Source organism: Sceloporus occidentalis, unplaced genomic scaffold (assembly GCF_023333645.1).
Source record: "Sceloporus occidentalis isolate IW3139 unplaced genomic scaffold, rSceOcc1.0.p SCAF_6, whole genome shotgun sequence".
NCBI classification, from domain to species: domain Eukaryota; kingdom Metazoa; phylum Chordata; class Lepidosauria; order Squamata; family Phrynosomatidae; genus Sceloporus; species Sceloporus occidentalis.
In genome coordinates, this window is record NW_028316986.1 from 28,073,256 (window position 1) to 28,087,037 (window position 13,782).

Here is a 13,782-nt window from a genome sequence, read left to right on the forward strand (position 1 = left end):
ACTCTACGATTCTATGATTCTATGTAAAATAGTAGTACAGGTTGAATCTCCCTTATTTGGAATTCCAAAATTCAAAGTCGTTCACATAGGTGGCAGAAATAATGACATTTTTGCTTTCTGATGGTTCAGTGTACACAAAATTTGTTTCACGCAAAAAATTATTTAAAATATTATGTATAAAATTAACTTTAGGCTATATGTATAAAGTGTATATGAAACATAAATGAATTACGTGTGTAGACCTGGGTTCCAGCTCCAGGACAAGTCATTATACACACACAAGTGTCTATTTCTGGAGAGCTGCCCATCAGGATGTCATCTTGAGCACACAAAGGCCAAATGAATTTATATACTTTAGTGTAATGTGAGGTTAATAATGAGGATCAGCACAACTCAGATAAATGAAAAAATTAGCCTGTGGTTGATGACAATGCAAAATAATCTCATAACAGCCCACTCTCAAAGCAGGCATGGCAGCAGTCCCAAACAGGCAGCCAGCCAGCAGGAGCAGATTTAATCTGCTCCTGAAAAGGCCAGCTTTTGCTGCCTTGGTGTGACTTCCTTGCGTCATCTAAAGCCATGCCCCAAAGTGGTCAGAAGATGCATTATTTGTCCAATCTATTTTGGGCCTAAGACCTCTACATCCTTTTCATATTTACCACATGTACTTTTTTCAAGCCAGGTGTCATGCTATACTTGTCCATTTTCATTTTTCCTGCCTAAATGTCTTACATTACATTTATCCCCACTGAAATTCATTTTGGCCCAACTCTCCAATTTCACAATATCATTTTGAATTCTAATCTTGTTCTCAGGGGTATTAGCTACCCATCCTAATCTGATGCCATCTGCAAATTGAATAACATGTCTTCTATTCTGTCATTTATAATACTGAAAAACAACAGGGCCAATTATACTGAATTTTAATTTATATTCAAAATATTCCCCGTTTTGGCAACCATACATAGAGATAGACAGGAATGTATGTAGTTTGCAATAAAAGATATTTACTTACTGGAGTCCCCTTCAATGTTTAACAGTTTGCAGACAAGCTGTTCAAACTCTGTCCCAACATTTATATTTGTGCTTCCAGCAGCAACTGTCAGGTGATACAGCCAAGTATCCTAGGAAATAAAACTTATAATTTTATTCTAACTTTTATTAATTAACATGAATAATTTGAATTAATCAAAAACTACACACACAGTTTTTGAGAGGAACACCACATTCCAGATAGACCAGATGATAGGGTGATCTGGAGGTGTCTCATTCATAGGGTCACTCTTGACTTGATGTTGAAACTGACTCGATGGCAATTAACAACAATAAAATGATGCCTGCAAGCTGTGAGCATGATTACATGAATAATCCTACCTTCTCCCTGGGCCCATGTGCTACCCACTTCTTTCCCTTCTCTTCCCCCAGTGAAGCTGTGAGGAGTTCAGAAGCTTCTGCTACTGTTTTATATTAACTTTAGTTTATCATTATGGAGCGAGATCTTGTAGGACCTTTGTTGGCAGCATGAGCTTTGGTAGACTAAAGTTTACTTTCTCAAATACATTCTTCAGTTTATCATGTAATTCATACCTTAAATGTGCTTTATTTGAAGTGTGCTCAGCAGAAACATGACATCTTCATAAAGTATCACTAGAAGCTGATATATCCCAAGTTATTGTATCACAGTTATCCTGAGTTCAAAGAATCTACGAAACTACAGTTAATCTATGTGCACATTTCTAAACTCCATACATACATGCCAGAGGAAGTGCGTACTTCTAAAATCCATACATATATGCCAGGGGAAGAGGAAATTCTCTGTAACTAGTTCCCCAAATAAACCTATTGCTATGGGGTTTCTCTTTCAGTTTACTGCAAACAAATTATCATATTTGTTTTGGGTTGTAAAAACAGAAAGTTTTGAATTTGTACAGTTTTACGTAAACTATAAATAACTCTCCAAATAAACATAAACAGTTCCCTACCTTCTCGTGCTTGGATCCTATAAGAAGATAAGTGGGGCCTTGTTCTTTAGGATGGATGACAATGGTGTAATGAGTTGATAATAAACTACGGCCACTGGCTTCATAATCTTCATCTGAGTCACAGGACCGGTCAACTTCTTCAACTTTAGCCTCCCAAAGCTTTATCTGACCCAAAGGAAACTAGAAGTAAAGGCATTAAATAAGATCAAAGAGGAAACACATAGAAAAGCTGACAAAAGAAAAGTGTGGTTAAAATTTTGATAGGATAAACTATAGTTGATCTCTTTCCTAATATAGATCAGAATAATATGTTTGAGTTGCCCACAGCTGTAATCCTCAAATGATATTTGAACAATATCTAATTAACAAAATGGAAGATTGCTCTGTGAACTGTGACCTAAATTACCTCAAGGAATGCAAAATGACAGCATAACTAGTTAGTACAAGAGCTACATGGCCACGACCAAAAACAGAAAAGATGTCACCATACTCTGCTTCTCTTCTGTTGGTCAATTTCAATCAATGCAACAGAATGTGTGTGTGGGACGCAGAGAACACCCAGCTGACCAATCAGAAGGCAGCTGAGGTCCAGCCAATAGAATGTCGGCTGGGACCTTTGAACATTCCGTGTGTCCGTTGGTTTTGGCAGTTGAATGTTGGCAGTTGAGAGAGACAGTTGGTGTTGAGTCCAGGGAACAGACACAGTTCTAGGAGTTCCAGAGGGGAACTGAGGGTTAAGCCTAGCAAAAGGGGCTTATAACCTGACCTATCTTATTAAGTCCAGAGGGGGACTAGCTTTAGAAAGAGTCTGCATTTAAGGGACTCGGCGTTAACCCAATTCTAGAAAGGGAGTTTGGGGTTAGAACGATCCTGAAGGATTGCATAGCCTGAGTGGCTGACTTTAGGTTGTTACTGGGAGAGAGAGTAGTGAAAATCTACAACTGATTTGCCAAGTAAAGATACAATACCATCTGTATAAAAAAAGATATTTAAAATACTTCTGTTATTTAAATAATGTTTTTGTATTTGTTTGAGAACCGGCTTGGCCCGAATGATTAATGCAAACACACGCTACTATAGAGTAAAGACCACCCTCAGAAGGTTTTTGTCACATAATTTGGTGGCAGCAGTGAGATGATAAAAACTCCCAGGTGCCTGCCATCATAGAAAAGGACTGTGGTTTGGGGGTGTGTTACAGTGTGGTTAAACAATGCTTACTTTGATTCGCTTATCTTGTTTTACAAAATATTACAACTGAATGAGATGGAGATAAATGGCTGCTACCCAACAATAATAGGCTGACTTCTAACAGGTAGTCTAATAACATCTTGAGAGCTCAAAGCATGAGATTATAACATTTTTAAAAGATGCTGAAGGTACTGCATTTTCTATGTAAATTAGGTATTATTTAATTTTTTACTTTTATAAATTTATTTTCTTTCAATGAGTTCAAGGCTCTTCTCAAGGCTCTTCTCATCCATACTTGATCCTTACAACAACATAAGATATAGATCCCATCAAGTGAGAAAAACTGGTTCAATGGTAAATGAGGAATAAGCAAAACTCTCCCACATCCCATTCCAACACAATACACACTGCATCACACTGGCTGTCCACAACCTGGTGACTTCTAGATGTCTGGTGAGAGGAACACAATAATAATAATGCTTTCTTGCTTCTGTACTTTGCTTTGCAAAAGAATCAATAGTTACAGAAGGCCCATAGATTGAGCCTACAGAGTAAAGTGCAAATGGGCTATGCTGGCCCCCACTCTTTCTTTCTGTGTGTGGCCGTAGCAAACACACTCACATAATCACCCCCTCCTTCCTCTGGAGGGCTCTGAATACAATGGCCTGTGTTTAACCAGCGGCCTTGAAGAGCCTAGCTTAGCCGAGTATGTATCTTACAGTTATCTGTGCACATTCCAGGCTCCATGCAAGCAAGCAAGCAAATGTAATGCCAAGCAAATGTAATGCCAAAAAGAAAATGTAGGACACAATGCTGCTTCGCTTTTGTGATTGGCTTACGCTAGGAAAAGTAGAGTTAGAAGGGCATAAAAGAAGATGGCAAGAGGCCCTCGGGGCTGCAGTTTTGATAACGCCCACCTTGCTGTGTGTGTGCGTGCTGCTGCCCTTGGCCAAGAAAATAAAGCGTTTTTTTATCCTAGCCAGTTCGGCCTCTTTGACTCTGCTTGTCCTCTGGCAGGCCACGGGCCTTCGGGTTTGTGGATTTGGGGTTCACCCGCTACACTGGGACTACATTATCTATCATCCCTGACTACTGCCAATGCTGGATGGTGCTGGTGGGAACTGTAAGGGACCAGACCACGGGTGACCGATTTAATATATGTATCAGTATGCAAAGGGATCTTGTAGCACATTTGAGAGTAACTGTAAAAGAAGTTATAGGCCCTATACAGACAGCCAAAATAAAGCTGCTTCGAGTCACTTTGGAGGTATGCTATTTAAATGATACATGCATCCTAAGAGTCTGGAAGCTGCACCAAAGCTACACTCCAGTCCTTAGGACTGGAGCGCGGCTTTGGTGTGGCTTTTGGACTCTTAGGACGCATGTATCATTTAAATAGCATACTTGCAAAGTGACTTGAAGCAGCTTTATTTTGGCTGTCTGTATCAGGCCGTAGAATAGGTTTTTTTAGACTTGGTTTACTTGCTGAGATGGAATTACCAAGTCTATGAAAGCTTATGCTACAATCTCTTTCGTACAATTTAGTTTCAAAGGTGCTACGAGAGCCCTTTGCACACTGATATTCCAGATTAACATGACTATGGCTGCATCACATTGCAAATTGACGTTTTTAAAATTTTTCAAATACTGTATTTTCTGGCATATAAGACTACTTTTTAACCCAGGAAAATTTTCTCAAAAGTTGGGGGTTGTCTTATACGCCAGGTGTTGTCTTATAGGGCTGAAACTTCTGAGCCAGACTGGAAATCTGTGGTCGTCTCATATGGTGAGGGGAGCTCAAAAACGTCCGTGGCCACATACCCTCCGTATGCGGTGACCGTATGAAAGCAGCAAGGGTGGCGCTGTGCAAATACAGTAGAAGAAAATCTTAGAGACAGGGAGGGCTGGGCAAGCATGGAGAACTGACCAATCCAAGCAGGCTTTGTATACAACAGGTTTTCCTGCTAAGTACCCGCATGTCATAAGCATTTGAATTAAAATTACCATATTGAAATCAAATCTGATGTTTTTTTTTATTTTTATTTGGTATGCATTGGAAGAGGGGTAGTCTTATATGGCGATTATATCTCAAACTCTATATTTTAACTGGAAAAGTTGGGGGTCATCTTATACGCCCAGTCGTCTTATACGCCAGAAAATACGGTAGGTATAATTCTACAGAAAACGATAGTCTTTTTGCCTCAAAGGAAACCAGAGACACTACTGCACAGAGGCTTTTAATCGCAGTTAAACTGAGAAAAAAAGAGGATTTTGCAATACTCATCATACCACAACACTTCTGACCTATACCTGCCCTGTTCTCGGCCTGTTCTTTTTCACTCACGGGGGAAACTCATGAATGCCCTGTCAATCACACAAGTCCCCAGGTATGAAATGTCATTCCTGGGGCAGCTGCATGACTGCCAGACACTTGGTATCAGTGTCCCCTCCTTCCCCATCCCCCTTGTTATTCGAAAGTACCCTAATTACCTTTCTTTATTATTTCTATTTATTTTCTTTCTTTTTTCTTACTTGTTAAGACTTCAGTTGTGGCAGCTGAGCTCTGGAATAGCACATAAAAAAGACCCCTAAAGGCATGCTGGGTAGGGCCTAAAGCAGGGAGACAGGGTTAAGAAGAGAGTGGGATGGAGGCAGCAGCCCCAGTTTTGCAACTGAGAGAGTTGCAGTAATGGCTGCCTGGAAAGTAGAATGTTCCCATTTTATTATTATTTGCATAACTGCTGTGAGAACAGGGATTGTTTGGTAAAGACTCAAATTAAGAAATATTTCTGACTACATTATTATAAGTGACTAGAAATAAATTCTAATAAATTCCTCAAGAGGCTAAAAAGACATACCTTATCTTCTTGGCTACGGAAATAATACAAAGTTTTCCCAACCAGCATACACCATACTCTCTTGGAATATCCATGTTTCACCTGTGAGTGGAAAAGTTGAAGGGTGCTTAGATAGTATATGGTATAATACAACTGGGGCGGCTTACAAGATTAAAACATACATTCCCAAATCTTACAATCCTCCCCCCCCCCCAAAAAAATACAATTAAACAACTTACAATTTAAAACATAACTTAAAATAATAGACAAAACAGATAAACAATAGCAGGAGCAGAAATAGGAGTAACAAATTGGGCTTTTTTGGAGGCCGGGTATCTAGGAACATGGTAGGAAACAAGAAACTCCTGAATTGTTAGAAGCCACTAAAGTCAGGAATTGTTATTTAGGGTTCAGTTTATTATATTTCAGTATCAATAAACTATAATTTTTAAGCCACATTTGCTGGATTTCTCTCTGAGTTCAGCTGAAACCAATGAGAACAATATATTGTATTGTAAAATATAATTTTAAAAATATAGCTAAAATGAAACAAATCTTTAAATATACTCCTGAGCAATATAAGCACAGTGGATGGATTTGGAAATAACATTAAAACACAGTTTGAAGTTACAAGAGCAAGATTAGCCTCTACCTGAATCACACACTCTTTTTTCATTCCTTTCCTCTCCTAAATGAACATGAATAGATTAGAAGTTTCTGCTCTGATTTGGATTAATTATAGTTGTGTGCCATCCCAACCCTTAACTATGGCCACCTGAAACAAGTCTACTTCATAAATTATGTCTTCAAGTTGGCTTCCCCTCTCAAAAAACATCATAGTTAAGATTAACCACAATTGTTTGAGTTTGGACAACATAACAACTGTGGTTAATCTCAGATGGAAGCAAACATTTCCAAACTCTCTGAAGCTGCTCTGGAAGAGGAGGAGCATGTGCGTTTAAGACGACACTAGTATTTACCAGCTCTGTATGTCAGAATAATCAAACCAGTTACAAGATGACTGAATTGTACTTGAACAGGAACAATAATTTTAGGGCAGCAGTGGGAAACCATTGGTCCTGCATGTTGTTAGGATACAAATCCCATAATTTCTGACTACTCTTGTGTTAAGGCTTGGCTATACTGCACACCCCATATATGGGACAGAAGAACCTTGAAGATGGCTGGAGGCAGATCTCCGTTTCCTACTCATCACAGAAACTTGCCTTGCTTATAGGAGTGGTTTAGGAAGGCCAAGCGATTTGAAAGATGAGTGGCAAAGTGGTAGTTGCTCCCATGGATGACATATCAAATAGGGCCTGATAACTCACATAACTCACTACTGCCCTAAAATTAATGTTCCTGTTCAGGATGCTAGCAAGCCTAAAACAGGAACTGTTCATGCTGTGTGTGTGTGTGTGGGGGTGGGGGGCAGTTTCAGATGGGGACAGGTGTAGCCCCACTGTAGCTTCCAAAACTGAAGTATTAATTGGTAAATATCATGACAATCATTAAGTTTCAAGTCTGAAGTTACTGTTGCTCCTAACAGCTCCAGACAAACTCTTCCAGGAAGCCATTTGTTTGTTTTAGAGCTACAAGCTGGTAGTGGTGAACCCATAATAAGCCATGCCTTAATTAACTGGAGATTTGATGTTACAAACTCTTCAGTTTTTTAAAAACTCTGAACGATTAAAACTTAAAACGATTAAAACTTAAAACATTTTAATGATTCTAAAATTCACTGCCACTCCTGATCCAATCTACTATGACAAAATGTCTGATTTATGAAAGCAAATGCAATATAATAATAATAATAATAATAATAATAATAATAATTTGTTTTATTTATATACCACTATTCCAAAGATCATAGTGGTGAACAGCAAGTAAGCTAATTAGCAAGTAAGCTAATATAAAAACAAGGTACAAAAATATACTGGAGAATAACAATTTTTACCTTAGTAAGCAAACCTTTCACAGTTGGTTTGACATCTGGTTGAATAAAAAGTGGACTTGCAGCCTGTACTTTAAGAACATTCTGCAATACTTTGATCCATTCTTCTAAAATGTTTGGGGAATCTGCAGTCAAGTAATATGTTCTTTTTTCAGTAGTCATCTGAGTAGTGTCAGAAGAAATAAAATTGAACTTTTGTAATACACACTCTCCTAGCCATATAGTACTAGTTATGCAGTTAACAAGTATAGTCTGATGATCAGCTTTTTCCATTGAGAGAGAGGAGAAAGCTACTAAGTATTTTAACTGAACAAATAAATTAGAAAAAACAATTCTTTAGTAGGTATTTACAAATATGAGAGTAAAATTTCAAAGTATATTTAATTTCAATTAGAAATATATTGAATCCCTGGAAAATGCTGTAAATCAAAAATAATTTCAACTTCATTTAAAATCCTATTGAACAGGAACATCCTAATGCATTCTGGAAGACAACTGAAACCAAAAAGAGATTGTCTCCTCTTCAGACTAGGAGAGCAAGGGAGAGATTTGTGGAAGAAGGCCAGTCCAGGCTCATCTCTAGCTCTACTACTAGCAATAATAGGAAAGAGGAGTGGAGGTGGAATTGCCTACCAACTCCCTATCCTACTCATCACAGAGGGTTGTATTAGTATAGAAGGTGGTTTAAGAAGGAAAGTGGTTTGAAAAATAGTAGCTGCTTCCAAGGATAGCAGATCAGGTAAGACCTTGGTATTTTAAAATCTGGGTCTTTGAATGTTGAATGTTTAATTTTTTTATAGGTTGATTACTGTTTTTATCATGGGGGGGAGGGTTGGGGTTTGGGTTTTTTAAAATTGTAATTTTTCATTGTTTGATGTTTTATTTATACTGTTGGAATCCGCTTTGATTCCTTTGATTCCTTGTGGCGTGTGGTTGCTGCAGTCCCGATCCGGTGCTCAAAGAGGCAGCATTAAACCGGCACTTAGCCCCCATCTCCTTTGCCCCTTTGATTCATACTTGTGTCTGAGTAAACCTTTCTGTGGCTAGGCTGTGGGGAGCTGAGATTGCTTGGCTTTCTTTCCTTGCTCTTAAAGGAGAATATGGTCCATCCCCTAGAAGTGCTGATAATTCACTCAGGCTCTGGAAGGGCAAAGCCCTGATTTTGAAGGTGATAAATAAGCTATATTCAGTATGGATCTATTGATCTGGGATGGTGCTGGATTGATCTGCTGTCATGATCTGCCAGATATGATGTGCAGATAAGGACCTTTGTTGTTTTTAGGCAGGGCCAGACACAAGGTCAACCTGGAACTGATGAAGACTTTGGGTTTTAGAATGGGACAGTTAACCTCATATCCTGAAATTTTGTTTGAAAGGCCACACCTCTTCTGGGATGAAAGCATTTCTTTATTGGAAGGGAGTAACAAAGATGGGAGTGGGGAACAGATATGCAGCCTGCAGGCTGTGTTGGCCAGTCTAGTGGGGGGAAAGCGATAAGGAGATGTTTTCCCATTCTCTGTGTTAGGTAATCTGAATGGAAAAGAGGTGTGAGTCATGATTAGTATCCACAGACACCCAATGGGTGAAATGAATGTTTCTATACTTCAGTGGAAAATTAATAAGGAAAATATCCTTGAGGTCAAGTAGTTTGGGATGGGACCCACTGTCTCAGCTGAATCCCACACAAGGGTATGTTGCTCTGCAGATCTCAGTGTAAATATTTAAATGAAGTAGCTCTTATTCAATCCATACTTTGTCTTTACTCTCTTTTTCATAAATTTAGTAAGCTAAACAAAACAAAATCACTCGCCACATGTCCATGGCACAGGCAGAAAAGGCCACCTCAGTTCAAACACAGTACTTTAAGGAAGCACCTGAACTGTTTGTTTTCCATCACCTCTCATAATACGGCTGGAGGCATTTAGCTCAATTTGACCTTGGGGTTTTCGTATTACATCACTCTGTAGGGAAAAAAGTGAAACAAGCGATTATTCATGTACAACAGCAGAAAACATTAGAAGAAAGATTTCTGATTGTCCAAGAACAGATACGTGAGTTTAGGTTTTTGATGGCAGATTCAACATTCTAAGAGGCAATGATGAGATTTACAAGTTAAATAGTGTTTGAGATAAATGAAGCGCCTCAGATGGCTCAGTATTTACATACAGCTATTGTAAAATATTTGATTGATTAAATTATTTTGTCACAGTTAACATATCTATTTATTGCATTTATATCCTAACTTCTCCAAGGGGTTCAGGGTGGTATATATACCCTTCTGTCCCCATTACCTATTTTATGCTTAAATTGCCCTTGTAAAATAACATCAAACAGGGCAGTTGTGTTAGTCTGTTGCAGCCAAAACAACCACAAATCTTATTGTGCCTTAAAGCATTTTTAAATATAGCATAATATTTCATGGGCACAGATCACTTAGTCAGGGATAGTGGTTGTGTTTATACATTCACTTATGAAACCAAGATTACATAAAAATTGTTTCTCCACACTGATAGCCCTTCTCTCCTTCCTTTCTTGTGTATCCAAGTAAATCTAGAAATCTCAAATTCTCTGTTACTTTCCACTTCATCCAAACTGTGAATCAGCCATGATGTTAAACAAATTCTAAATTATGGCTTAAGATCATGGTTTGTTACAAAACCTGTAATAATAGATCAACTTGGATCAAGTGCAGAGTAGGAATTCTGCAGTATCATTTTCTGAGATTTCTCCTCCAAGGACAGGAACCACTGTAGAACAGTGCCCGCATGTCCCACCCCAGAAAAATGGTCAAGAAGGATACAATGGTTGATGGTACTGGAAACTGCTGTGAGGTTCAGGAGAATCAACAGGAACACACTCCCCCTGTCCAGTTTCCTGCATCATCTGCCAAAGCTGTCTCAATCCCATAAAGTAAAGGTAAAGGTATTCCCCTTTGACAAGGTTGTCAAGGTATGTGTCCAACTGTAGGGAGCAGTGTTCATCTCTGTTACTAGGCTGAAGAGCCAGCATTGTCCAAGACAACGCTTTGATCATGTGGCCAGCATGACTGCACAGTACGCTATTTACCATCCTACTAAAGTGGTATCTATTTATCTACTTGCATTTGCATGCTTTCAAACTGCTAGGATGACAGAAGCTGGGACTAGTGATGGAAGCTCACTCATCATGCAGCTTGAACTGCCTGCCTGTCTATTCTGCAGTCAATAGAATCAGCATCTTAACCACTGAGTCACCACGTCCCATAGCAAGCTCTAAATTCAGATTCCAACCAAATTAGAAATAATAAATTTTATGTTCTTAAAGTAGAGAAATGATTTTCAGTTGTTAATAATAATGTTTCCATCCCCCCTGCCCATTCTTTTTGTTTTTTTTAATGAAACAACCAAGGGTGTCTTAAGTCTCTGTTTGTTACTGGACATTTTGTCACATTTTCTGGCACTTTTGGCCCCTGCTTTTAAAGACATGTGGAAGGTGTGATGCAGAGAACACCCGGCTGACCAATCAGAAGGCTGCTGAGGTCCAGCCAATAGAATGTCGGCTGGGACCTTTGAACATTCCGTGTGCCCGTTGGTTTTGGCAGTTGAATGTTGGCAGTTGAGAGAGACAGTTGGTGTTGAGTCCAGGGAACAGACACAGTTCTAGGAGTTCCAGAGGGGAACTGAGGGTTAAGCCTAGCAAAAGGGGCTTATAACCTGACCTATCTTATTAAGTCCAGAGGGGGACTAGCTTTAGAAAGAGTCTGCATTTAAGGGACTCGGAGTTAACCCAATTCTAGAAAGGGAGTTTGGGGTTAGAACGATCCTGAGGGATTGCATAGCCTGAGTGGCTGACTTTAGGTTGTTACTGGGAGAGAGAGTAGTGAAAATCTACAACTGATTTGCCAAGTAAAGATACAATACCATCTGTATAAAAAAAGATATTTAAAATACTTCTGTTATTTAAATAATGTTTTTGTATTTGTTTGAGAACCGGCTTGGCCCGAATGATTAATGCAAACACACGCTACTATAGAGTAAAGACCACTCTCAGAAGGTTTTTGTCACATAATTTGGTGGCAGCAGTGAGATGATAAAAACTCTCAGGTGCCTGCCATCATAGAAAAGGACTGTGGTTTGGGGGTGCGTTACAGAAGGTCACTATGGGCCTAAAAAATATTTAGGCACAAAATTCCTCACTGTGTGGCACAGTGGCCAATGGCTGGTGCTAGTAACCATTTTGGAGCAAAATGATTTTTGAACCATCACCACCCCAGTAAAATTGAGGGTGGGAAGCATGGGAACTCCTGAAGGGACCACAGAAATTATCTTGGATGTTGGCTCTACAACACAATATAGAAACTGCACTTACTGGAGATTTGTAGTAAAGCAATTCACCTCCTTTGAGAACAAACCATCGTCGTTTCCATGTCTTTACTTTACCACCCATTTTTAACAAATATCCAGATTTTTCCAGTGGCTCCTAAAGTTTAATAAAGATTTTTAAGGTATTAAAAAGTAAATATGACTTTTCCCCTACCTGGCTATGGAGAACAACACAACAATTAGGCCTAGACTGATCAGCAAGCCACACTGTTAAGTTAATGTAACAGGAGCACATAACTTGCGATGACAAAAACAAACAAACAGCTTCCTTTATATACCACTTCATACTGAACTAACAGTGACTAAGTGGTTTTCCACTGTAAGTTAATTGCCCCCAACAAGCTGGATAATTGTTTTAGTGACCTCGGAATGATGCAAGCCTGAATCGAGCTTGGGCCCTCTTGCTGGTATTGAAGTCGCAACCTTATGGTTTTGAGTGAGTGGCTGCAGTACAGGCATTTAACCACTGCGCCACCAGGCTCCTGACAGATCAGCTGGCTATAAAAGACAGGAAATAACATTTCAAGCTCATTGGCAATAGCAAAATAACTTCCCTTGAGATCTAGATTGCCTCTGTCCTGTGCAAAGGTAACTGCCCCTTTCTTAGGCAGGCAACACTGAATTTCTCTAGAAGTCCCTGTACTGTTACATCGGGAAAAACATTTAGGCACTGTATAGGTAAAACCTGCTAATTGTAGTCTAAAAGAAAGAGAAACTTTTGTTAAGAGCTAAAAACCTCAAAGAATAAAGTCCTAGTCCATTAGCTCCCTCTTGTTTCAAATGTGTTGTTGGAAGAACGTTTTACAGATGCTGTGGATAGCCAAAAATAAATAAATGGGTCCTAAAACATATCAAACTTGAACTCTCTTGAGAAGCAGAAATCACTAAACTGAGGCTGATAAACTTTGGACTCATCATCAGAGGACATGGATCATTAGAAAGGACAATAATGCTCATTAAAGAGAAAGCAGAAGGGAAAGAGGAAGGCTGCAATACAGGTGGCTAGACTCAATCAATTATCCATATATACTCGACTATAAGTCGATCTCATGTATAAGTCAAGGGCAGGAGCCACTCTAACAAATTATGGATTTTTATATGACCCATGGATAAGCTGAGCATAAAACTTAAGGGCATCTAACAAATGATGTAAAGGAAAACAATAGCAAAGAACTTATAAAATTTCAGCAAGCATAACTGTGCTCATACTAAAGGTTGGATGAATGAGAGAATAGAGGGGGTCAATGTTTCCAGTACAGATTATATTCTTGCCTTTCACCAGGGGATGGTTCTTTTTTAAAATAAGAGTTTAAAGTACAGTACTCATAATGACCCATGGATAAGTCGACTCGTGTTTTTTGGATCAATTTTTTGACCTAAATTTCTAGGCTTATACATGAGTATATACAGTAAGCCACAGCCCTGACTCTGCAAAACCTTAGCAGGGGTGTTAATAACAG

General features: G+C 39.0%; 1 protein-coding gene across 5 annotated transcripts in view; it reads right to left on the bottom strand.

Moving 5' to 3' along the window:
- The window catches only part of PLEKHH2 (pleckstrin homology, MyTH4 and FERM domain containing H2), a 101,680-nt gene that overhangs the window by 32,792 nt on the left and 55,106 nt on the right, over positions 1-13,782 (bottom strand). For 4 of the 5 annotated variants that reach the window (XM_089529177.1, XM_089529176.1, XM_089529174.1 and 1 more), the window contains exons 13-18: positions 12,309-12,419; positions 9,836-9,922; positions 7,965-8,123; positions 6,029-6,109; positions 1,983-2,162; positions 1,016-1,124 (exon numbers count right to left, since the gene is read on the bottom strand). In XM_089529177.1, the coding sequence (XP_089385303.1) occupies positions 1,016-1,124; positions 1,983-2,162; positions 6,029-6,109; positions 7,965-8,123; positions 9,836-9,922; positions 12,309-12,419 (727 nt within the window). The remainder of the gene's footprint in view (positions 1-1,015; positions 1,125-1,982; positions 2,163-6,028; positions 6,110-7,964; positions 8,124-9,835; positions 9,923-12,308; positions 12,420-13,782) is intronic. The other variant, XM_089529178.1, reaches the window with a different exon arrangement.